At 18.5% G+C, this 26,918-nt stretch overlaps 2 protein-coding genes across 5 annotated transcripts; one reads left to right on the top strand and one right to left on the bottom strand.

Annotated features, from left to right (window-relative positions):
* Positions 1–333: 333 nt before the first annotated feature.
* On the bottom strand, positions 334–4,455 carry LOC107965950. Its single transcript, XM_026444729.1, has 2 exons — positions 3,810–4,455; positions 334–697 (listed from the first exon to the last, which is right to left on the bottom strand). The coding sequence occupies exons 1-2, from the start codon at positions 4,224–4,226 to the stop codon at positions 425–427; spliced, it is 690 nt and encodes a 229-aa protein (XP_026300514.1). The 5' UTR covers positions 4,227–4,455; the 3' UTR covers positions 334–424.
* Positions 4,456–8,531: 4,076 nt separating this feature from the next.
* Positions 8,532–26,293, top strand: LOC551053 (facilitated trehalose transporter Tret1). Of its 4 annotated transcripts, none has more exons than XM_026444622.1 (11): positions 8,532–8,984; positions 13,223–13,501; positions 15,140–15,314; positions 15,769–15,904; positions 19,134–19,342; positions 20,267–20,536; positions 21,233–21,452; positions 22,365–22,555; positions 23,692–23,871; positions 24,657–24,791; positions 26,155–26,293. In XM_026444622.1, exons 2-11 carry the CDS (start codon positions 13,482–13,484, stop codon positions 26,221–26,223), a joined length of 1,605 nt encoding a protein of 534 aa, XP_026300407.1. In that variant the 5' UTR covers positions 8,532–8,984; positions 13,223–13,481; the 3' UTR covers positions 26,224–26,293. The 4 variants fall into 4 exon arrangements, with proteins under 4 accessions (XP_026300407.1, XP_026300408.1, XP_026300409.1 ...); XM_026444623.1 differs by having other exon boundaries at positions 13,345–13,501; XM_026444624.1 differs by lacking the exon at positions 23,692–23,871.
* The last annotated feature ends 625 nt before the right edge of the window (positions 26,294–26,918 follow it).

Consider the following 26,918-nt stretch of genomic DNA (forward strand, 5'->3'; position numbering starts at 1 on the left):
CGATTCAATAAAGATATCTCGAGATCCTTGAGAGAACCTGCTGATTAATTTCTTATTGATTTTAATGACTTTGAAATATATCATAAAAGCCTTATTATTTTGACTTTTTTTCATTATATGTATAATCGATAGGCGGCTTTAATTTTTATATTATTTGCAAAAAAATTTCTATACATTGAATTCCATCTATATGTATATATTTATATACACCATTATATTTTTTAATCAATGATAAATATTAAGTATAGTTCTGTTATTATTATTATTGTAAATTTAATTATTATAACTTTGGTTTTATATTTTATTATGTATTTATATGTATTTTATATTTTATTTATTTGAATTTGAATTATTTATATATACGGAATATTCAAGTTTATAGAATTTTCATCTAATCTTCAGAAAACGATGATAATGTTCAATATTATTCTTGTTGATTTTCTACTTCAGCACGATAAAGAATATTATATACATTGAATTTTACGTGGCTTTGAATTGTCTTGTTTTTCAATTTTCTTAGACTGAACGCAACAATTTCTCCAAAAACATCAAATTCATCTCGTGTTCTTATTTCATTTGGTAATTCATTTGGACATACAGAATGTGTATCTTCACTTATAGTATCCGCTTTCCTTTTGATTCCGCTTGAGTTTGATTTTGTCTGTCTTTTCATTTGTAAATTTGAATAGTTATCGTTCTAAAAAAAAAAAATCAAGATCAATAATTTAATCACATTTCTGAAGAGATGCAGATAATATTGAAAGAGAATAATTGGAGTTTGAATTATGAGATTTATTATGTATGTCTATTTCAATTGTAAAAGATATTTTAATTGTAATGAATATTGAATATATTGATGGCATAAATCATAAAATTTATCCAATTATTTAGAAATTACTTAAATTTATCCAATGATAGTTCTATCTTGAAGAATTTCATTGATACCATTCATTTTTTTTAACTTACTCTGGTACTTTTTTTTTAACAACATACAATACAAAACATCTTTTTACCATTCTCTATCAAATACTTAGAATTTATTATTCGAGCAAATAAATGAAATGAAGCATTACTCAAATGTAAAAATAAAAATTTCATCTATCATTCAAAAAAATTGCATTTGATATCATATTCGTTGTATTTAATTATATATATATATATATATATATATATATATATATATATATATATATATATATATATATGAAGCACAATTTTGTTTTTTAAATTGAATTATGTATTTTTTTTTATTATACTATTAGTATTTTATAAAAAAAAATACGAAGAATATGACATAAAACTATTAATTATATAATATATAATATTAATATATTATGTATATTATATTATATAATATAATAAGAAATATTTTGATTTGAATGTTTTGATTGAATCATTATCAGTTAATTCGAGTGACATTGCATGATATAAGTTTTCATATTTAATATTTGTAAACAAGTGTGTTAATATATACGTAAGATATATGAACAAAATATAGAAATATGGCATTGTTCGATTCTTAATATTCGATATATTTTTATAAAATTATTATCATATTAAAATTATTATTATATTAATTAAGAATAAACTATTCATTAAATGCAAACGTGTTTAGTTCCATAATTCAAAATCATAAATCACTCGAAGTAAATTCATTTCCTATTATTAATTAGTAAATAGTTTACTAAGCAGTTTTTCAATTATTCGTAAAAATAATTGAATACTAAGAATTGGACGATGATTGTATCTTTGATCTTTATTCATATGTTCTATATTAATTCTTGTTTACAAATATATTCATTCAATATTATGTTCATGGAAGCTTAAATTATTCGGCGAATCATTTTAAGCGAAGAATAGAGAAGAATACTGGGATAATCAAATCAAAATACTAATTATATCATAAAGATTAATATACTTTTCTAAAAAATATAACTAAAAATTATCATCGTACATAATATATAAAAAAATGTGCGATTTAATTTAAAAAAAAACAAAGTTGTATTTCATATGTTCTATCTATATCTATTTATAATTTAAAATTAATTACGTCAAATTGTGAAATTATTCAATATTTATTTCAAGCATTTTTTTTTATATATATTATATAATTTGGCAAATATTCGAATGAATTTGTATATATTTAGTTAGAAATTAGTATATATATGTGTGTATATATCCAATGAATTTGAATAATCTAAGGATTTGTGGAATCAAAAAATAAAATATAAATGAAGGTTCTTGAATAATTAATTAAATAATTCAAATAAAAATAATAATGATATGAATTTCATGCTTAGTAATTACATTTATGATATTTCATGCTTAATAATTACATATTATCTTTCTTATTTACATATATTTAAATATAATTGGAGAAATCTTAAAAAAAATCCTATTCATCCATAAGAAAATAAATTTTTTATAAATTCACACATTGTACATATTTGTTATTATCTTGATGTATTTCTATAAATAATTAATAAATTGCAATCTAATGTATACTCTGTCACAAATATATTTGAAATGTATACATATAAGGAGAATTCAATGTAATAAAGTATTGAAAATTTTTTTTGCTAATAATTTAAAAATTAATTGATTATATTTAAATAAAAAATATCATTATTAATTTATTATATTTCAAGTTCACTAAAAATTGATAAAAAAAAAATTAATATACAAATTCTTTTCTTTCTTTCTAAAGTTGAATGATTCGATTAATCATTGCAATTTCAATATATTTTTCAAAAAATACAATAACATTTATTATTCGTATCATTTTTTTATACATGAATAAGAAATTAACACATAACTATTAATTGTAATTAATTGTAATTAATTTTAATAAAGACATATATAGAAATATGAAAGATAACTTTGTTTTCTTTAAATTAAATATATTAACAAATTCAGTTCAGGCTATTCCAAAAATGTGATAATCGGTTAACTGGAGATTTCTGGAGATAATTTCAAATAATATTTTTTTTTTTAAATTTTCGTTTCGGCTTTGTTAACGTCTTATTAATCAAAACAGTCTGATCATAAAACGCATGTTAGGTATGAACGTAGTGTTGGGTATGAACCGAGTTCGAACAAACAATATGTGTCGAAGAAAATTTGTATAATATAATATGATAAATATAATAAATATAATATAATAAATATTTATATAAATATAATAAATGTAATATAATGAATATTTAACATTTTTTTATTAATATATATCTTATTTTTAAACAATGAATAAAATAATTAATTGTTATTCGTACAAATTTAATATATTATAAATTATAAACTATAAATAAATTATATTAAAAAATTAATATTAAAAAAATTAGTAATATTAAAAAAAACAAATAATATTTAAAAAATTATCACTAACCAATCTTTCGTTAAATTATATATAATTATATATTTATTTAATAAATACTTTTATATTAAACAGTATTACAATTTTATTAAATATCTTGTAAAAAATTAATGCTCGCAAAACTGAATATTATTAGTTCATTATAGCTTTATTAGTGTTTTTAATCTTTCTTATTATATAACATTTCATAAATTCATTTGTCATAAAATATTTATCATATTTTGAATAATTTATTAGAGAGTATTAATGATAATAATATTTCAGAATATTTCTAGTAATATTTAAGAAAAGATTTGATAGATCATATTTCAATTTCAAATTCGTAATAAATTTGTCAAAATAAATTGTAAAATACAAAAATTATAATTATAATATTTAATTTATTAATAAATTATATATTTATTAAATATTAAAGTTACTATTAAGTTTTGCTTACCTCTATCAAAAGACTAATATTAGAATTGGAATCTTGTGATTCAATGGATATTTGTTTAAAAGATTTTTTTAGTGAATTATTTTCTTCTTGAATTGAATTACATGTTTTTTCTTTTATATGAGCTTTATCTTTCAGAAATAGAAAAGGTTTAAAAAAAATCCATTTTGATTTATAAGAAGTGTCTATTCCATCACCTTCGTATTTTCCTTTTTTTATTTCTCGTTGAAATTGTCCAACAAGTATTCGCACCTTTTTTTCCGCTTCATTTGTTTGTATTTTCATTTCTTTACTCAATTCAATCCACGCACTGTGTTTCTTACTTCTGTTTTTATATTCCGCATGCATAGGATCCCATAATATAGGTTTTTCACGGTATAATTCGATTAATCGAAATGTCATTTCTTTATTCCACTCCATTATTTAAAAAAAAAATAACAATATGTAACGAAATGAATAGAATAAAAAGTAATGTTTTTTCTTCGGGAGTTTCACACAGACTGAAGTTCAATAACAAATGTTTCATAATCTGGTTTCTGTTTCAATCCACTGACATGTTATATAACACAAATTATAATTCTCTCCAATCTTCTTATGTAATAAGAAATATATTATATGTATAATTCTTTTTATATATATTTTAACAAATTATATATCATTGCTAATAATATATATTTTTAGTTGGAAAATAATGGATATTCTTATTATGTAACCAATACCAACAGTCGATACCATTTGCTGCTTCTTCATACGATAGTTTAGTCGTCAATATCGACTATTATATATATGTATATATATATATATATATATATATATATATATATATATACATATGCATTATAGAAAAGAAAAAAACCATTATCAAAAATCGTTAAGGAAACATATTCATATTATATAATTTGTTGTAAATATATTATACAAAAAATTATATAATTTGTTATAAAAAGAAAAATTTTATATAACTTAATATATAATAATAAAATTTAATATAGATATAATAATAAAGATATATATAATTTTATCTTATATGTAATACTTTATCTAAGAGAAAATCAATAAAATAAGTAATATAGATTAGAAAAATGAAATTTTGAATGAGCTTTTTTCTACATATATATAAAATTCTTGTTACTACATTGAATATGTATGCATTTCTGACAGAATGAATCAGCATATCAGTTATCAATTGTTTTATAAATATCACGCTTACATAAAATAATGAATGAACCAATCAAAGCTATTTTCTCAAGGATGATAATGGAATCTTAATATCTCAACGTTAATTAATTTATACTGAGCGGTAATTATATTATATTATAGAAGAGAAAATTATTTTTTGGATTAGCGAAAATAAAATATAGAACAATCCTTAATATTATAATGATATTATTATTATATGATAAATATATATAATATATAATAATATATATATATGTTATATAGAATGTCAATTTTAAATTAAGCATCTAAATTTTTATTAATATTAGAAGACTAAAAGCAAACAATGAAGTATTTAAAAATTTAAATAATTTCGATTTCACATATTATAGATGATGAAAAATAAAAATCAATGAACTTACTTTGACAATTCTTTTCACACAAGATCATAGTATTTTTTTTTTTTGAAATTAAAATTATTTTTCAACATAATATGATCTTATAGTAATATTAAGACGAATTCAACAATCAATATACTTTTATACTTTCAAGTAATCTTGAAATGAAGATGCTTGTTTGTTGATATAAAACTAATGACAAGAAGAGTAATATTTCACCTTATTTTCAGATATTCAAAATGCTATTATAATAAAACTATATTGAACAGAAATTGTTGAAATAATAAAAATTGCTTTAAATAAAAGAAATTAATCGATTATAAAATTGTATATGCTTTGTTTATCTTCAAAATTCTCAATCTATTTCTTTCTATACTACTTTTTCACGATTTGTACGATATCTTATTCAGAATTTCTTTCATTCTTTTTTTCACTCACTTTGTCTTTCACATTTGTATTTGACATTTCTACGTTTACTGTTTATCGACAACGGTCGATGACTCGCGCTCTTTGTCCGTTACATGTTTCGCATTTTTTCGTTAACATAGCGTCGCGTGGTCTCAACCCTATAATTCGCACAATAGAGTCATTGACACTCTATAATATAGAACTCTATGAATTAGAAAATTGTTAGCAGATCGCTAGTAAACAAAGCGTTTCTGTGGCATAAAATTTATTTAATATATAGTATATGTACGCATGTTAGTACATAGCAGTTCATAATCTTTTTTTGATCCTCTTTATAAATAATTTTTGATTATAGCAGATTTTCAAGAATTGTAATATATCTATTTATATGTACTTATATAATAATTATTTTAATATACTTTATATTTTAAAATACTTATCAAGTAATTATGAATAATATTCAAATTTTAAAAGAAGAGATTTCTTATAAAAATACAAATAAGTGATAAATATCAATGTTTTCATTCATTGATCTATATTATACGAGAATTTCGAAGATCATTAATGATTTTGAATATTTGAATAATGAAATTTATTTATTCATTTTCAAAGTCATTTTAAGATTATATTATTGAACTATTTCGATAATCTATAATATCATATTAAATCATATAAAAAATGAACATTAATTTAAAAAAAAAAAGATTACAATGATTTTAAAAAAATTGTCAAAAATGATTTTTTAGTAAATATTTTTTATCGCCATCAAATATACGTTTTAAAACTAATTTAAATATTATCTAAATATTATCTTTTTTCTAATACTAGACTTATATATATATAGAATACTACTTTTCATTTCTAATACTAGAGAAAATAATTTAAATGCTCGATTTAAACTTATAAAAATATTTTGTATATAATGAAAGCAACTATAGAAAAATTTTACAGTAACAATTTATGACATAAAAAAATTATAAAAATTTGTTTTTTATTAATATTTTATTGTAACATAACATAGATAAATACAACAAATATAATTACATGTATAATTTGTTAAAAATATAAAAAAAAAATATTGTATAATGGTATTTTCTTTGGAATATAATTAATAACTGGTAGAAAATAACATTTATTATCAATATTTATAATATGATCTAATATGAGAATAATTTAAATTTATAAATTACTAATATAAGTTTAATTTAATTTCTGATTTATGTATCTTAATAAATTTTAAAAACAATAAAATGGTGCATCAATTGATATATATATTATCTTTTATAAGTACATAAATACTCTCATTCTGATTATGTCTAATAATTTATATTTTCTCTATTTTAAATATAAATATTTAAAATTAATATTAATATAAAATTTGATGTTCTCTTTTAAATCAATATAAAAAAAATTACAAAGATATTTTGTAAGTATTTTTTTAAAAGTATTTTTTTTTAATTTTTTAAAATTAATAAATATTTAACATAAATAAATTAGCATAAATTGTTAATAAAAAAATTAATTGTCAATTTTAATATATATGTTATCACTTATAAAAGTTCAAATTAAAAATATATAAAGTTTTGTATTTTCGAAAAAATGAGGAATTTATTATAAATTTTTAATATCAATTTTGATAATTAATTTATAAATTTAATAAAAATTATAGATAAAATTAAAATCAATGTTCTTTTATTAATATTTAAAATATAATAAATATAGAAACTAGAAAAAAAAGATTTTAATAGATATATTATATCTTATTAATTCGATAAACAAACATTACAAAAAGTATTTAATATTATTTCAAATTAAAATATATTTAATGATGTGTTTATATTGTAATTAGATAGAGATTATGATCGATATTTTGTAGATTATTTATGTAGATATTTTTTGAATATGTTTTTGTCAAATCAATTAATTATGTCGTTTTATAAATTTTTTAAAATGATTTATATATTATCATATCTATTATTTAAATTATTAAATTTCAAAGTAATAAACTCAAAATAATTTTATTACATATTTGTATATTTATTCTTATTTCAATTTTAATTAACAAATATGAATAAAAACGAATATGAATAAATCATGTATATATGACATTAATTCATTAATTAATATACATATATAATATTTTAATTATTATAAATAAAAAAGACATTATCATCAAAAATTCTAATATTTTTAAAAAATATTAGAAAATTCCAAATACATAAGAATAATTGCTAATGATAGTGTATTGTAACCATTGATCCATTAATATATTTAATTTAACAAAAATTTCATATAACATTATAGGTTTTTATCATATAATAGTGATACAAATTCTTAAAGTTTTTTCGTCATTTTTAATGTTTTTTCATGTTTTATAAAAATATCGAAAATTCTGAATTTTTATTCTTTTATAATTTGGAGCTTTGATCAAAGTTAAATAATATTTCTTGATCCAACATTTTTCAATTAAATTATAAGGCAAGAAGTTAAATATTAAAGCCAAACCATTGTAAGCATTTACAAATTAGTTGAATTGATATTTCGAATAATATTATTTCAAATGCATCCAGATTTGTTCCTTTAAAATTATAGATCTCCACAAATCTCGCTGATTTTCGTTCAAACTGGGCTTCCGGTATCGTCGAAGGTAATCCAGTTAAAGATCATAGATCATATATAATATTATCCAGTACGTCCACGACGAACGTTGAGAAAGGGACTTAATCGAAGTGAGCAATTTATAAGAGCGTGGACGGTCGAATGTTTCATTCAGTTGAGCCATCGTGATCCAAGGCGACTAGTACCGACTAGTTATCTAACGAACCGCTTGCCATTTTCTGCAAACATTTTCATCAAACTTGAGTGATTCCTTCTTCAATATAAACCTTCGAATTTAATATTTGGGAAAATTAATTTTTCCTGTGTTGTTTGTGATTAAAAATCATTCCATTTTGTTTCATAATTGATTCGTTAAATTTCGTTGTAAATAATACAAAGTTTATCAGAGAGAAAATAGTAAAAATGAGAAAGTGAAAATTCCAGTGATGGATGCACGATTGTCAAAGCGAAAATTTTCTAAAATAATTGTTATTTTTTAAAAATAAATTTAAAAAATTTATGTATATCATAAACGAGCAAAGTGTTTTGTTTAAAAAAAAGAAAATCGTATTTATGAAAAATTTATCCTTATATTTGTGATTGTGAATTGTTAATAGTAAGTTAAAAAATAATTTTTCTCCTTTTTAATACAAATATATATTTCATTTCTTATTACTGAAAATATGGGATAAATATGAAATTGTTAATTGTAATTAATTTGATTTTAAATAAAACATTTTAAATAAATATTTATAATTATAATACATAAATATAAATAATTTAGATAGATATTTTAAATAGATTCTATATATTAGAAATTTAAATTAAAATTTTTTTATATAATAAAAATAGTATAAATAAAAGCAAAAAAAAATAAATAATTTAAATAAAATCATTTATAATTCATAAGTTTATAATTATTTGTTATATTATTTGCTATATTATTCGAATATTCATTAAATTTATAAGTTTTATGCAATATTTATATTTTATATATTCATTTTTTATATATTTTATATATTTCATATTTCATGTATGAGAAACAAATTCTAAATTCGTGTCTTATTTAATAAATAATTCAAAATTTATAATTTTTAGATTTTAATATTTAAATTATATCAATTTTTAAAAATTATATCATAGGATGGATATATAGGATAAAGAAAAAATATATAAATTTAATGGATATGAACGTAGATTGCATTCTTATCAATATAATTTGTACATTCTTATCAATGTAATTGTAAGCCAGTAAGTAAAGTTTAAGATAATCCTGGGCAACTGGCGGCAATTCGCGAATCGCATGTGATTCCTCTCCCCACTTCTAAGTTCCCCTCGCCATACTTCTTGAAATATAGAAGAAGAATAGAGGGGAGGTTAGAAATCTATAGATCCTTGCTTGTTCAAGCGTTCGCATTTTTGCTTACTTAAACGTTCTTCCCTATTCTCATCAAATTTTGGAAATGAAACTTGAAGAAATGAAACTTAATACCAATTAATTATCTCGGTATATATCAAATTATTGTCTATCTCAGAACTTAACTGAATAAATATGAAGATGACTTCTAAGAATTCAATTGAAATTGAAGAAAAGAAGACAAATTTTTTCTTCTTGAAAGAGATATCGATATCCATAATGTATTGATATTGAAACATTGGTTTCGATTTAATTTTCATTCAAAATTTACTTTGAAGTTTCCAATTTCCAAAAATAACATTTAGATATGTAATAACATTGGAATGACATTTAAATAAGTAAAAATGTATAATATTATAATAGTATATGTAATTATGAGATAAAACATAGTAGAGGAATATGGAATGATAAATAGTGAAATCTAAATATTGATAGTAGGAAACATAAAATGAGGAAAAAATTGTACAAGGTTGTCTAGGATATAGTCTCGGGAAACATATTGTATGTATATTTATGGCTATAGATTGTAGTTGAAGTTGAAATATTAAACTGAATATAGATTCGCATACCAATTGCTGAAATAATTATTTATTAGCTTGACATTGATAACTTGACATAAATGATAAAGGTCTAACAATGAATTTCGCAAATTCATTGTGGTAAAAGAATTATATTATTGATTAATTTCATGAAATTCATTTCTTGAAATCTAATGTATGTTGAGTATGAAAGTATATAAAAGTTCAAACTGCTGCATAACATTTAGCGGACATATGACCTCTTTTCTAAATATTTGCTACTATTATATCAGCAAACGTAAAAAAGGGACAGAGGATAAAGAAAGAGAGAATAAAAATAATGTAAAAAAAAAATTTTCAAGCATAACTAAAATTTATTATTTTCCGATTAGATGTAAATAAATCATAAATCGATAAATAATTATTCTATATGTAAAAATAAGAAAAAAAATGAGATTTTTAAGAATAACTTTCTTTCATTTATTAAAATTAGTTTTTGAAAAAATTGAATTTGAAATTTTAGCCAATTATACGAGTTCTTAACTATATATTTTCAATTTCAAAAACAATCTCAAAAAAAGGATAAATGATAAAATTTATTTTATATTTTATTTTTTTTTTTTTACATGTAGAATAATCAATTATCGATAGTTTATATTTAATTAAATTTTATTTGAACATTTTTCTAATTTTTACTCAAAAATGAAATTTTGAATAAAAAAATTTTATTTTGATTTTTTTCACATAGAATTATTTCTATTCTATTGATGTTATCTTATCAGACTGTTTTGAACAGAAGATAGCAAATAATCTGATCATTCATAACTAAATTTTATAATAATATTATAATTTTTATAACAAATTCAAATTTTCCTTAATGTATTAATGAAATTAACATGATAAGTTGATAATAAAAGTGACAAATTATAGATATATTATAAATAGAATTTTACTTCTTGAAATTATTTAATAAGCGCATTATCGAAAACAATTGGACGATCATCAGAGACTCACGGATATCAATTTTTTCGATTGGGCTTTTCATGATAAAAATTCGCTTTCTAAAAATCCTTCAAAAATCTCCAAAAGAGGTTTTTTCATTTTGTCTTTTCGATTAAGTGCAACAAGTATTTATTAGGTCACTTATTTAGTACTAAACTAGTAAAGTAAAAGTTCATTATATTATAAAATAATAAATATCGATATAATAATTTCAATCAATTAGAATTCAAAAACTTGATTAGAGTTTAAAATTTTGCTTGAATTGCATGCAGAAAAGAACAGTGAAAGAAAAATCTAAAAAAAAAAAGGAAAGAATGAAAATACTTACATATATTATTTCATACTATTTTTAATTAGTTATATAATTTTTATTATATATATTATATATAATATAATAAAATAAGTTATATAATTTTTATTATATATATTATTATCTGTCGTAATTATTAAATTTTTCAAATACTTAAAATTTAATTATAGAATCTTCAGTAAGTGTTCATATCTTATAATTCACAGGTTTAGTCTTGTCGCATTAGACTTAATATATATACATATCATAGATTTATGCATATGATATAATTTTATTTTTAAATTATTATATATAGATTATTACATTATCTAGGTTAGGTTAAATGTAAGAAAAATATATATTATGTTTGTATTTGCATCAAATTAAATTTAATAAATATATATTTGAAAAAATTTTGAATAAGAATAGAATTATTAAAAACAATAATAGGAAAAATATAATGTTTTATGTTTTTATAATTTATTAAGTTTATTAATCTTTTAGCTAATATATATTTTTGTTTAATTTATAATTGATATATACAAATAATATATAAATTCAAAATAAATATTATTTTAATTATTGTGTTTATATGATCATTGTATATAATTATAATTCTTTTTTTTAATAAAATTAAAATTATCTTTTTATTCAAACTTCATTCATAATATGATGAACCGTTTTATACAAATGAAGTTGCCATCATGAACGCTCATTTTTTAAAAAATTTTATTTAATTATAATAAATTATATTATAATCATATATTTGGAAAATTGGAAAATAGTATAAGTTTTTTTCTAATAGATTTTCATCAAATAATAGTTAGATTAGAAAATATATAATCAAGTGAATGCAATAAAAATATGTAATTTATTTTATTTATACAAAATTTAATTTAATTTAAAAGAATATATATATATTCTTTTATAAAGATAAATTTATAAGAAAAAATGATATTTTATTTTTTTTATCAACAAATAAAATTAAATTAAAAAATGTTTAATTTTCATAAAAATTATTTATACGATAAATTTATTATATAAATATATATTAAATTCATAAAAATTGTGAAAAAATTGTTAAGTCCTAACTTTACTGATATTCATTATTTCAATTATTATATCATTAAAAATTATAATGTGATTGCAATTTTCTATAATGAAAAATTATTTTTAGCATTTTTTAAAGAGCATTAAATTGAGCCAAAGAAAAAATAATATTAAATATTTCATGAGTTAAAAAAAAAATTTTCTTGAAGATTAAAATTTCAATTAGTTATATCTTGTTCTAAAATCATTACTTATAAAAGATTAGAAATTTAAATTTCGAGTAATAATAAAATTGATCTATGAGAATTAAATTAAAATCGATCGTAAAATATTAAATAACAAATCGAATTATTTAATTGATGAATATTTTTATAAATGTTTAAAATATTTTGTTATAAATATTTTGTTTAGTAGAATAATAATAATAAATGCATTTTTGCTTTCGTAATAGATGCATCTTCATGCAATTCTTTAATATTGATATTAGATATTAACAATCTATTATCATTTATCTTTTTTGTTTTTTTCTTTCCGTTAAACAGCCAATTCTTAGAATTTATTTACTTTCTCATTACTAGATGCGACGTAGAATATCTATGTGCATCTAATATCATTATATTATATAAATGACTTAGAAAGATAAATAAGATTTTAGTGTTTTAATAATTTTTATTGAACATAATATTTTACGATAACATAGTTGATAAGTGTAATGAAAATGTGATGAAAAAAACTATAAAGAAATAATAAATGTTACCAAAAAATTGTGATTAAAATAGTGAAGTGAATTTTTAAAGTGATATTAAACGGATTAAGATTTCTTAAACCGGATTCAACATGACATCACCAATACCAAGGTATGTTAATAATTGTTAATATGTTTTCATAAAAAAATTGAAAATAAAATTTTTCATAAAAAATACTATTTTCTATAAGATATATATTAATTAAATTGCTTTATCTTATATTATATTAATTATATTAATTATTTCAAATGTATTATATTAATAAAAATTAAATTTATTAAAAAAAAAATGTTTCTACAAAAGTTGTTTAATATAAAGGGGTATTATAATGAAATAATAGGGGAGATTTAAAATCAAAATAATATTTTAAATTATATATTTTTTTCATAGCATTGTAACTAATGAAATGAATTCAATGATTTGTTATATTTGTAAATAAAACCATAAATTAATACAATCAAAGTCAATGTATATAATTATAGATATATGTGTTTATGTATTATAATTAATGTAATTAACTGAACATCATTTTTTTCATAAATTCTTTTCCTTACGAAATATTGCATTATTTGTTTAAATGACTTGTAATTTTTGTTAATAAAATTCTTTATGTAAGCCAAAATTAGTTCCAACTAAATTAAATATAAAATCATAAAAATCAAATTATATAAGATGCATAATGATCTTAATTACTGCGAATTCACAATCAATAAATTTTCATTTGATTAAATCAAATTTGTCTGTTTTCCTTGAATTATGTATATGAGAGATTTAGCATTTATATTTTATAGAATAGAAAATAGTTAGAAAATTTGTGATATATAAATAATAGAAAAAAATAATTAAAGTTCTGTATATATTCTGTATATTAAATAATTGTATCTGAATTTGAAATCTTTTACAGTATTTGCTTCAATGTAACATATAATTTTTCAGATACTTTCTACAATCTGAGAAAAAAAGATTTTTAATAAAAATTAATCAATTTTCAATTAGCTATAAATTGCAATTTCTAAATTTAAAAAAAATATTTTTTTTTTAAAATATGAATTAATTAAATATGATTAATTATTTTGATTTTTTAAAATAATATATTTATTTTTAACTTGATAACATTGTAATTTATATGAAAATTAGAATTTAATAATAAATTGTATTTAATAATAAATTTATTTATAATTATTATGTTTAATTCGAAGAAAATTGATAAAAATTTAGAAATTTTGTATTTAACTTTTTTATAAAAATGGAAAAGTTGTAAATAAAATTCCTGTAATAAAATTCTTAAATTGCAATTTTTATGATATTTACTTAACTTTAATAATTTTTACAATTTTCTTATAAATTAGAGATTTTAAATTTAAATATTCTAAATGAAAGTAACTCGAATATTTTTAATCTTTATAACTCGATAATTTTTGTAAAATTACACTTTTGTTTATTTTCGCTTTCCTATGAAAATATCTATAAACATTAAATATATTATAATTTCATTAATTTTATTAATTTAAAATTATATAATTTAGAGACAAAGATTTAAAAATAACTATAATATGATATTATATATTATTAATGTAATAAAAATTGTAGTTTTCAATTTAATTATTAAGTTTAATTTAATTAGTTTAACTAATAATTTAACATAATTTAATTTAATTAAAGTTTAATTAAAGTTAAATTTCTCATATATTGTTATTTAAACAATTAAAATAAGATTTAAATAAGATTTTTATTTTTTTGTTTTATTAGTGAAGAATGTTGTTCAATATTGGGACATTCTACAATCGATTATACAAAAGTGAACGAAGTTAAAAATGTTTGCGAAGATATAGAAAATAATAATACTCAAGATAAAGACAAAATTTTTAATAATAAGGATAATGTAATATATTATTCATCGAATTCAAAAGGGATATTTGCACAGGTAAGAAAATTACATAGAATTATGTACCTAAAAATTTCTAAAATATACAAATAAATATAGAAAAAAAAGCTATTTTTAATGTAATAATTCTTTTGCTTTTAAATTATTTGAAAACTATATTATCATTATATAATTATTAGAAACATTTATTTACAATTTTTTTTTCTTTTGAAAAATAAGTGATTCATTTAAATATATATAAAGATATTTTATAAATAAAATACAAATTATTTATATATATATAAGTTTATAATATATATATAAAATATAAAATATTAAGGAATGTTAATAATTGTAATTGTTCTTAAAATATTTAAAAAAATTGATTTCATAATTTGTTTAAAAATAGAAATGAATAGATTTTAAAAAATAGAATTTTTTATTCTTCTTTAATTTATTATATACAAATTTTTAAAAAATTATTTAGAAAATCATTTCAAGTATTGTATTTTAGTGTTTATTAGCTGGTGCAGTTCTATTAGTAGCAACCTCTGGAGGAATGCCAATTGGTTACAGTGCTACATTATTACCTCAATTGGCTGAAGAAAATGGCACGATGCACGCTGATCAGGAACTTGGATCATGGATAGGTATGTGAAGTTAAAGAGTTAAAATCATTTATACTAAACATGATTTTTGTAAAATAAGATTAAAACTTTATAAAATAAAAATTTTTATCTTTAATGATAATTAAATTAATCTGTTTATAATCGAATGTAATAAATCAAATATTATAAATTAATTTGATAATTCAATAGTTTTATTAACCAGAGTTTATATTTTTTTATATTTATACTTAATTTATTTTTTTTAAATTTTTATTAAAATTCTCTATTAATAATAATTAATAATGCAATTGTAAATTATCGTTGCTACATTATAAGAGAAATCTTTCCATTATATAATTTTCAAAATACTGCTTTTTTTATTATTTTTTAGTTACTTTTAAATTCTAACTATAAAATTTTATGATCAAAAAAGTCACATACACTGTAATCTATACTGTATACTGTATCTTCACTGTAATACTAAAGCTTAAACTAATCTAGTGCTAATGATGTAAATGTATTTAAATGTAATACATCATAAAAAAATATTATCAATTTTTACAACAACTTATAATTTTTAAATGATTTATATTTAATTTATGATAATTTAAATCGTAAAAAAATGTTTTAAGTACGTAGAATGATATAATTTTTAAAGTTTTTTAAGAATATTTTGTTTTTCTCTTAGCATCAAATATATAAAAACCAATACAATACAATATAAAGAAAAATGATATAATTTAGAAAAAATTATCTAATCTAAAATGTTATATTTATTAACAATTTATAAAAAACTATTAAATGTAATATTAATATTTCTTTACCATTAATATATAAATTTAAATATATTTAAATATATAAATATATAAATATTTAAATATATAAATTTACAAAACATAACAGGAAAAATACAAAAAATAATTTTAAATATAGTGATTATATCATTGTGATAATTTAAGTTTTATGTGTATGTCATATATATATATAAATGTTTATATTTTCGAAGATCAAAAATTTATATTAATTAAATGATAATATCTTTATTTTTTTATAAATTTTTATAATTATAAGAATATAAATAAATAGATAAAAATAATATAATTAGAAAGTTACAAAATTATCTAATTAATAACATTCAAAGATTTAACATATAATAGTATCCGATTTTTTGTCGCAAAATCCTTACTAATTTCTGAAATTAAAATTTCGATTTTTGAGAAAAACATATATATCTGTAGAAATTCAAAATCATATCGTAAAACAAAACATGAATATTTTTTTTTATCTCATTCATAAAATTGTGTTTCTCATTCAGTTAATATTTGTTATATATATTAACATACTGCTGAACATAATTTAATTTATCAATTGAATTTACCAATATTTATAAGTTACTATTTTATATAGCAAATATTCAACTCATCAATATAAGAAAATGCTCGATTTTACAGAAAATTTAATTTTGCATTATATTAATATTTTTTTACATAATCTCAAACATACATAAATACAACGGCAGATTAAGAAATTTTTTTTAAAACATCAAACTTTAAATTTAATTTTAAATATTTATTAATTTTAATGAGATAAAAAATTATTAACTAATGAAAATTTAAATAGAAAAGTAAAATATCTATTTAAAATATCTTAAAATATCTATTTTTCGGAATAATTAACGTGTTTTGGTTTTAATTCAGCGATAGTTAATAGATTACTATTATAATTGGAAATTGTTATTTATCTGTTGATAAAAATATAGAACATGAAAGTAAAATTTCAATTATAAAAAAAAAAAAAATGAATAAAAGAAACTATTACAGAAAAATATTCACTATAAGAATGCTATAAATTTATTAAAATTATTAGTATTTTATATAATTTATTTTTTTATATCATATATCATAATTTCTTAATCTTTCTCAATTTCTAATCTTTCTCAATATATCATAATTTCTTAAATAAATATAACGTAAAATAAAATAAATATAAATAAAACAAAAAATAATGAATAAATAAAATAAAAATAGATAAAAATAAACTCTCGGTCCATTTTGTTCTACTTTTTCTGTTTAATAAAAAAGTTTAATGAAATAATGAAAATATCATAAAATATTAATTATATTATATAATAAACTAAATATTATTAATATTATAATAGAATTATTTATATAATAAATTAAAGAATATAACTATTAATATTATTAGATATATGATCAAATTTTATTATTTTAAATTTTTATTGCAATCAAATTTTATTCTTATATTATTAGTATAGTATATTATTTATTCAAAGAAAAATTGTACTACATGAAATGTTGGAGATACGTTATTTTATTTCATTTAAAATTTAAATCTGAAATAATTTAAAAATAATTAGTTAAAAATAATAATTATTAAGGATTAATGAGTTAGAATCTTGTTAAATTTATTATTAAAGAATTTCTAAGTGATTTCGTTTGAAAATGCATCAAGAAACAAAAGTTCAAGAACTAGCTTACAAGTTCAAGGGTATTTTACGATTGATGTAATACGCACTATCAGACTGTCTGACTATTTCTACTATGTCGCGTGTCACGACTGACCTATATACCTTCTGATTGGATAATTTTTATCAATGAGATTCAAGACCAAGTGTAATCATCAAGGATATAACCTTGTTATTGAGATATGTCTTTTTTTTAAATGATATCATCTCTCTCAGCTTTTATCCACCAATTTATGAATATGTTTCCAATTTTAGAAAATCTTATATCTTATTTTTAAATTACTAATTTTATATAAATTGAAAAATTTTTTCTAATTATAATCGTTTTTTTATATTAATTAAATAAATATACTTTCATATTTTTATATTAGAATATACAAAAATATTTTAATAGATTAAAAGGATTATAATACATTAAAATAAAATTTTCAAAATATAATTTTAATCTATTATTTAATTTGAATATACGCAAACTTGCTGCAAGAATAACATAATTCAAAATATGTAGTTTTAATATTATTAATATAACAAACACTTATTCTTGCAAGAACAAGTATTTTTTTCATGAATGGTTTTCTATAAATATAACTCCTATAAATTTGAATTATTTTTGGAATTTTGACAAATCGTAATTTTTTTATCATAGTAAATTAATCTTTTTAATTTTTCAAAATAATTCAAATCGTTAAATAATAATTTTAAAAAATTATTGTATTTTAAACAATATGCTAATATATTTTGAAGTCATTGTATGTTTAAGTATTGCTTTTATGATTTATCTTTCAGCATCGGTTCACAGTTTAGCAACACCTATTGGGTCTTTGATGTCTGGTCCATTATTAGATGGGATTGGTAGGCGTGGTGCTTTACAATTTTCAGCAATACCATTATCCGTTGGATGGTTCATCATAGGTTTTGCTACAAACATTCCCTGCCTTTTAGTAGGAAGAGTTGTATTAGGTTTTGGTGTTGGTCTAATGGCAGCACCAGCTCAAGTAAGAAATCTTAATATTTTATTTTTTCCTTCTTTTACATATATTCATATAAATAAAAATCATCGTATTTTTATATTTTTACATTTGATAAATATAATATTTTAAGAGCACATATATATGAGCACAACATTGATATATTCACAAATATCGTCTCGTTAATAACACTATCAACACAACCGATTAGTTGTACACATACATCATCATAAAAGTATATTCACTTGTCACTTATTTTACTCACAAATATCGAAATCCAAATTTCTTTTTTTATTTTGGTATTATTCTATTTCGTATGTATCATACAAAAATGGATATTCCCGAATTATATAATTTTAATTTTTTGTGATATATTCTGTTCGTCATCAATGGAGAATTAATATAACCTAGCAATGTCAATCTTGTTAACGATATATAAATAGCATTCAATCATCACATGATTAAAAAATATAAAATCGAGACAATAAAAAAATAATTGATGCGAAGTGTTGATGTTTTTATTATTAAATGGATACACTTTTATTGATACTAATTTATTGATTCTATACGATGTAACACAATGTCATATTGTTATGATTATTTTTTATTTATTATTTTTGGTCTTTTATCTATTGAAATTGATTTCTTTCATTTTTATAATTTTTTAGAACAATGAATGAATTAATTATATTAGTTTTACAAAAAGGAATAAAATTAATAAAATTAAATAAGGATTATAAGAATTATAAGATTATAAAAACAAAAAATAATTTTCACTAGCTTTATCCATGATAGTATTTTAATGTATTTTAATGTATTTAAATCACATTAAATAAAATAATAGAGATATAAATAAAGATATAAATAAAGATATAAAAATATAAGATTTAATTATTTATTATAATATACCCATTATTTCTTGTAATATATACATTAGATATTTGTCTTTAGGTTTTTCTGGGTGAAATGGCCGATCCGAAGCTCCGTGGATTACTAACAGGATGTACTCTAACTTTTTATTGTCTCGGAATTGTCATAATATACGCCTTAGGGGCTTCTTTCACATGGGACATCGTGGCTTTTTGCGGAATCATAATTCCTACGACAGCATTAATTGCGTTGCTCCTGATTCCAGAGAGTCCCGCATGGCTCGTAAGACGGAAGAAACCCGACAAAGCAAGAAAAGCTTTACTATGGTTGAGGGGAAATAACGAGAAACAGGTAGAGTATGCGTTTGTAAAATATATATCTATACGTTTCAATTTCTAATAAAATATAAGTATCTGTAAGTATTATAAAATTATTAAAATATTTTTAAATTATTATTTAAAAAAATTATATTTAATTATATCATAGAATTATATAGTAAATTTTATAATTTTATTATAAATTTTATTATAAATTGAATTTGTTATTCATTAATTCTCTATAAAATTGTCTTTATTATCATATATAATACCATTATATAATATAATTATTATATTATTATATAACTATTATATAATATTTAAATATAATTTAAGACAAATTTTAATAAATTTTACATATAAATAATTTTTATAAAAATATTTTTTTATCTTCTTAATATCTTAAATCTACAAAATGAAAATAATCCTCAAAATTATGAAATGAAATATTTTTAACGATGTCAAAAAATATTCAAAATTGAAAAAAAATTATTTAAACAAAAAATATATTTTTTTATACCTGTTTTAATTTTGATTAAAAATTATTAATTTCTTATGGAATTTTTTTTATAATTATATAATATAAAGTATATATTAATATAATAATTTATAAAATTATATATTTAAAAGTAATTTGATAATAATTGTTTAATCAATTATATTATTGAAAAGTTTTTGCAAAGAAAATAAAAAAACGATTTTAACAAACTATATTTCATATTTATAAAAGGTTGAAGCTGAATTGGAAATACTAGAATCGCGAGCAAAACTAGATGCAACCCGAATGGCGAATACATCATTGTTTGAAAAAAAGTCTTCTGTTATTTCCACGCTTCTAGATCCAAGTGTTTTTAAACCATTGACTATCATTAACATTTTTAATTTTCTTCAATTATTAAGTGGAACATTTATCATGGTTTTTTATGCAGTAAATCTTGTAACAAATATAGGTAAGAGAAATCTTCATATAAAATATATATATATTAAATTCAAAATTGAAAATGATTCAAGAATATTTTAAATCAAATGTAAAAAAAAAAATAGTATTCTTTTAATATTGAACACATTGAAAAATAGGTATAAAAAACAAATTTTAACAAGTAAATATATTTCTATCAAAATATATTTTTGTTATTTTTTTTGACAATTGCATTGTTTTATTATATTTTAAAAAATAATAAAATCATAAATAATTTTAATTGAAATTTTAATTAATAAATCAAAATTTTTAGTTGATTTCCATTTAAAAACTAATAATTTGTAATTAATTGTTTTAATGATTAATCATTGATTAATCATTAACTGAAATATTTGATAAATAATCAATTGATAATTGAATTTTCAATTGATTAAATATTAAATCAATCGCAGAATATGCGATGATTTATTTTATCAATTATATCAATTGATCAAATCAACTTTTTTTACGATTAATTATTATAATCATAAACTTCCATCCATCAATCTGATGAAAATTTTTAAATAATTGATATTCATTGTGTGTATTATAATATTCTCATAAATAATAAATCACATAACTTTTTAATTGATATTTTGTTATTGTGTAACTCAATAATCTTTTATTTATTTATTTTCTGGTATTTAATAATTAATTTATAAAAAAATTGAATTCCTATTTGTTTTTTTTATATATAAAAATATAAAAAATGTTAATTATATAATTTTGTTTAAAGTGAAATCAATATTTATTAATAATTTTAATTGATAATAATATGATTGTGAATATATAGTTTATCTTGAATCATTTTTTTTTAAATTTTTTTTTAACTTGAATCAAAAAAAAGATATTGCTTGTTATATGAATTTCTCTTATATCTATTCTTTATGCATTATGTATGCAGGTGGTGACAATATAAACAGTTATTTGGCAGCAGTAATTACAGCGATTATTAGACTTGTATTTAGTATACTGGCAAGTTTTTTATTGTTAAGAATAAGCAGAAGATATCTTGGAATATTTTCCGCTGTAGGATCAGCCCTTGCTTCGTTTGCTGTAGCAATATATATCTCAATTAAAGAAGATTTTATAGATGTAAGTTATTCCATTATAAAACCTATGATATATAAATATATATAAATATTATAAAATAATATGATAAAATAATTAAATAAATATATATTAATTTTATTTACATATATATATGAATGATAGAATGTATACATTCGTGGGGCATTTTTATAGAGTTAATTAGCTTTTAAAAAAAAACATAAAAATTGATATAAAAAATTTCGATTGAGATTTTTTATTAAATTAAAAATTAAATGTATTATTATTAATAATTATTATTCTATATTAGACAACGTGAAGTGAAAAAAGAAATAAGCCGTCTCACTTTGTTTTTTTATATCTTGTTGTATCTGATACAAATTTAAATTAAATTTTATAATTTAATAAATAAGTTTTAATTGAATCGAAATTTTATATTTGTTTTATATTTTTTCAAAAATATTTTAACATCTTATATATCTATCTATATATTTATGTAATAATAGCTAAATTATACTCGTTCTATTAACTTTATTAAAATATTAATTCTAATTATTAATTATTAATTCTAATTCTAATTATTAATAAAATGAAAAGCATAAAATAAAGATTTTATCAAAGAGATCCCTTTTAAATAGAGATTCTTTTTTTATTTATCATGTAATAAAAATTAAGTTTATATTATCATATTAATGTAGTTTTCCATAGTTCAAAAGAATATTATTATTTAGAACTTTGAGATATAAGATGTGTCTAATAAAAATTTTATTTCAACATATTCATCAACTTTATTTATCTTACATTTGTGTCATCTACTTTCCGGAAGATAATATTAGTAAAACATTTGGATAAATTGAATGATGTAATTCTAATGATTATTTAATATTTTTTAAAAATTTTAAAAACATGATAAAAAACAAAATATTGGAATAAAATATCTATTGGATGTGACTCATATTTGTCTTAAGTAATAATAATTACGATATTTATTATTTTATAAAATAATAAATATAAATAATATAAAAATTGTAATTTTATTTTTTTTTAAGTAATATATATTAAAAATTTTCAATATAGCTTTCTAAAGTTTAACCTATTTTTAAATTATAACAATAATATATTTCACTGTAAAAAATTTTTTTTTATTTTGAAACACATTTTAATCTATTTGTATATTTTAGATATATATTGTTGGTATACTTTTATTGCTATACGTGGCAACTAATACTGTGGGATTGATGGCACTTCCAGGATTAATGGTTGCGGAATTGCTTCCGCAAAGAGCTCGAGGAATTGGCGGTGGTTTCAATTATTTTGTTGTCAATTCCTTTATTTTTATTGTAACAAAAATTTTCCCCATGGTATGTTTGCAATTATATGAAATTTATCTATTTTATTATAATTTATACAAATAATCAAATATTTTTAATTATATATTTAAAATTTATAAGAAATTAATGAAAAATGAAAAAAATGATTTATTTGATTAAAATTAATTAAAATTAACAGAATTTCAAAAAGATCAATATTTAATTAAAATAAAGAATTTGATCGGTTGACATTTTTTTTACTATTTGATTTTTAATTAAAAATTGATATTTTATTAATTATTTTTTTTATTACTTATCTAAATAAACTTTATTTTTTTTATCTTTTTAATTATATTGTTTATTTAATATTTTTATATTAAAATTTCTAAAAAATTTTTATATATATAATCTTATTTATATATATTTATATATATCTAGTAAATTAAGTTTATTTGTTATTATTCATATCATTCTTCAATTCAATATTTATAAAAAAAAATTCAAAAAGTATAAATTTTTCTGTGATAACATATGATGTGATAACATAATTCAGAAAATTAAATGATCTTCTTATGAATCATGATTAAAATAATATTTGTTAAATAATAATGTATATTTAAAAAAAATTCTCTTTAAAAATGTCATTCAATAGAAGTACAAAATATTGAAATGAAATATATTAACTATAAAAAATATTTCGAACATTTCAAATAATTTAATATTATAATTTAATTATATATATATATATATATATATATATTACATAATATTATGTAATAATATATTATAATACGTAATAACATATTATTAATCTGATTTTCTTATTGTTAAAATAGGTGAATGATGCAGTGGGCGTTATTGGAGTTTTTATCATTTTTGGAATTTCTTCTCTTGTAGAAGGATTATTTATTTATATTGTTTTACCAGAAACGAAAAATCGTACACTTCAAGAAATTGAAGATTATTTTCAAGTATGTATTGTATATTTATATATTATTAATTTAAAAAAAATAAAATATTAAAATATTAATTATAAGATAAAAATAAGTTAATCATTATGGAGTTATTTCCACTAATTTTTGTAAAATTAGAATTAGAATTTGGTTTTTGAAACACATATAAATACTTAAAATTTTGATATTTGCCAATCAATATTAAGTATTGAACAATTTAATTGTCGATTTTTGTCAATATTTTGTTTCATTGGTATCAGCATTAATCGTATTTGATTATAATAGAAAATCAAATCTGATTGTTATCGATCATGTATTATCAGTACTGATTTTGGCATAATTTTGTTTATATTTATTGACATCAATCGGTAATATTGCAATTTATATTTGTTATTGCAAAGAATTTTTTTACCAATTGATAAATGTCGATATAACGAAAATAAATTAGTTTAAAATATATATTGAAAGCAAAATACAATCTTATATTTTTCTATTTCGTCATGACTTAATGGAAACAAATGAAATCGAACGAAAGTTATTAATAGTTCTCAAAATGCTTACTTCTCTGATAATTGACGCGTTTCAATCTCGATTCTATAGTTATCGAGAGGACTATATGTTATTGTATATAAAATATTAATATATTCCTGAAACAGTTTTGAAAGATCGATTTTTAAAGTTAAAAAAAACATGAAAATTAATATATATGAAAATATCAATTGAGACTTTAGTTACAAATAATTAAACTTATGTTAAATGAAACAAAGCAAAAAATAGAGTAAGATATATTTATCTTCGTAATATAAATTATTCTGTCTCTATTTCTATTATTGATTTAACATAATTTAAATTGCTTATAAATTTGTAACTTAATAAATAAGCTTTATTTTTTATATATAATAAAGCTATAATAATATTTTTGTATATCGATATACTAATATATTATAATCTCTAAAATCGATGATTTCAAAGATATGCCATGAATATATTTACAAATGTATAAAATATAAAATTTTTTGTTTTATTTGTAAGGTTTAAATCATCTAATAATCATTTAAATAATCTAAATCAAGAATTATATTTCATAAGAAAAAAAAATATTTTAAAACAAATAAAAATAATTTAAAATCATAAGTACAGCATAATAAATATTATATAATAATAATAAAAATATTATTATAATTCAAAAATTAAAAATTTTTTTATCTTTCTTTTTGTACTTACAAATTAATTTCCTTCTTTTTATAAATAATAATTAAAAAGAAACTTTGCAATCATTTTTATTTTATTATATTTATAATATATATGTTTATTTTTATACATAATTTTATAACATATATTTTACTGTGTGATTAAAATTAATATTTATTTCTGATTGCAGCAAGATAACTTATTTTGGATCACTCGTTCAAGGAAAAATAGAAAATATGACATCGTAAATAAAGCTTAATATTTTAAATACGTATATTATATACATATAATTGTGATAAAAATGTTGATGTAATTTTTATATAATGTTTATATCGTATAATTTAAGTACATATAATGTAAATAATATATTTGAATTTTATTATATAAAAATTTAAATCAATTTAATTATTTTTTTTTTTAATTATTATCTGAAACTACTAAAGCAATTCATAAGATACTTGAACTGAATGCTATTCCTCGAAGGATCCACTCACAATGTTGTAGAAATGTATAATTATGAATATTCAGAATTTAATGTTAATTGATTTTTAATTATTTTCTATGATAGCTAATTAATTTTTATAACGATTAATTGAGATTTGTAACGATTAGTTGAACTCTAATTGTATTCTAATTGAATTCTTGGGCTTTTAATTGAGATGTAAATTTTGCAAATTTTCTGAAAATTCTCGCGGTCTCTCCAATTAGTTAATTCTGACAAAAATATAATTAAACAAGAATAAGAGAGAACAATCATCTTTCCAAAAATAAGTATTTGCAAGATCGTATCGTATTGTGTAAAAATCTTTATAATCGTTTTTCCAATGACCGATCGCAATCGATATAAGTAATAAAATTGTTATTGTATTTTTAGAATATAGAGAAACAGTATCCATTAGTAAAAAACTATTAAAAAATTGAAAAATTGAAGTTATTAAAGAAAATGAAATTCAT

The sequence above is a fragment of the Apis mellifera genome, linkage group LG13, assembly GCF_003254395.2.
Source record: "Apis mellifera strain DH4 linkage group LG13, Amel_HAv3.1, whole genome shotgun sequence".
Lineage (NCBI taxonomy): Eukaryota > Metazoa > Arthropoda > Insecta > Hymenoptera > Apidae > Apis > Apis mellifera.

Coding starts and splice junctions, on each gene's coding strand:
- LOC551053 (XM_026444622.1), top strand. CDS start 13,482: ATGACATCACCAATACCAAG. Junction 15,905..19,133: donor GGAACTTGGATCATGGATAG/GTATGTGAAGTT, acceptor TTTATCTTTCAG/CATCGGTTCACAGTTTAGCA. Junction 24,792..26,154: donor AAATTGAAGATTATTTTCAA/GTATGTATTGTA, acceptor TTCTGATTGCAG/CAAGATAACTTATTTTGGAT.
- LOC107965950 (XM_026444729.1), bottom strand. CDS start 4,226: ATGGAGTGGAATAAAGAAATGACATTTCGATTAATCGAATTATACCGT. Junction 698..3,809: donor ATATTAGTCTTTTGATAGAG/GTAAGCAAAACT, acceptor TTTTTTTTTTAG/AACGATAACTATTCAAATTT.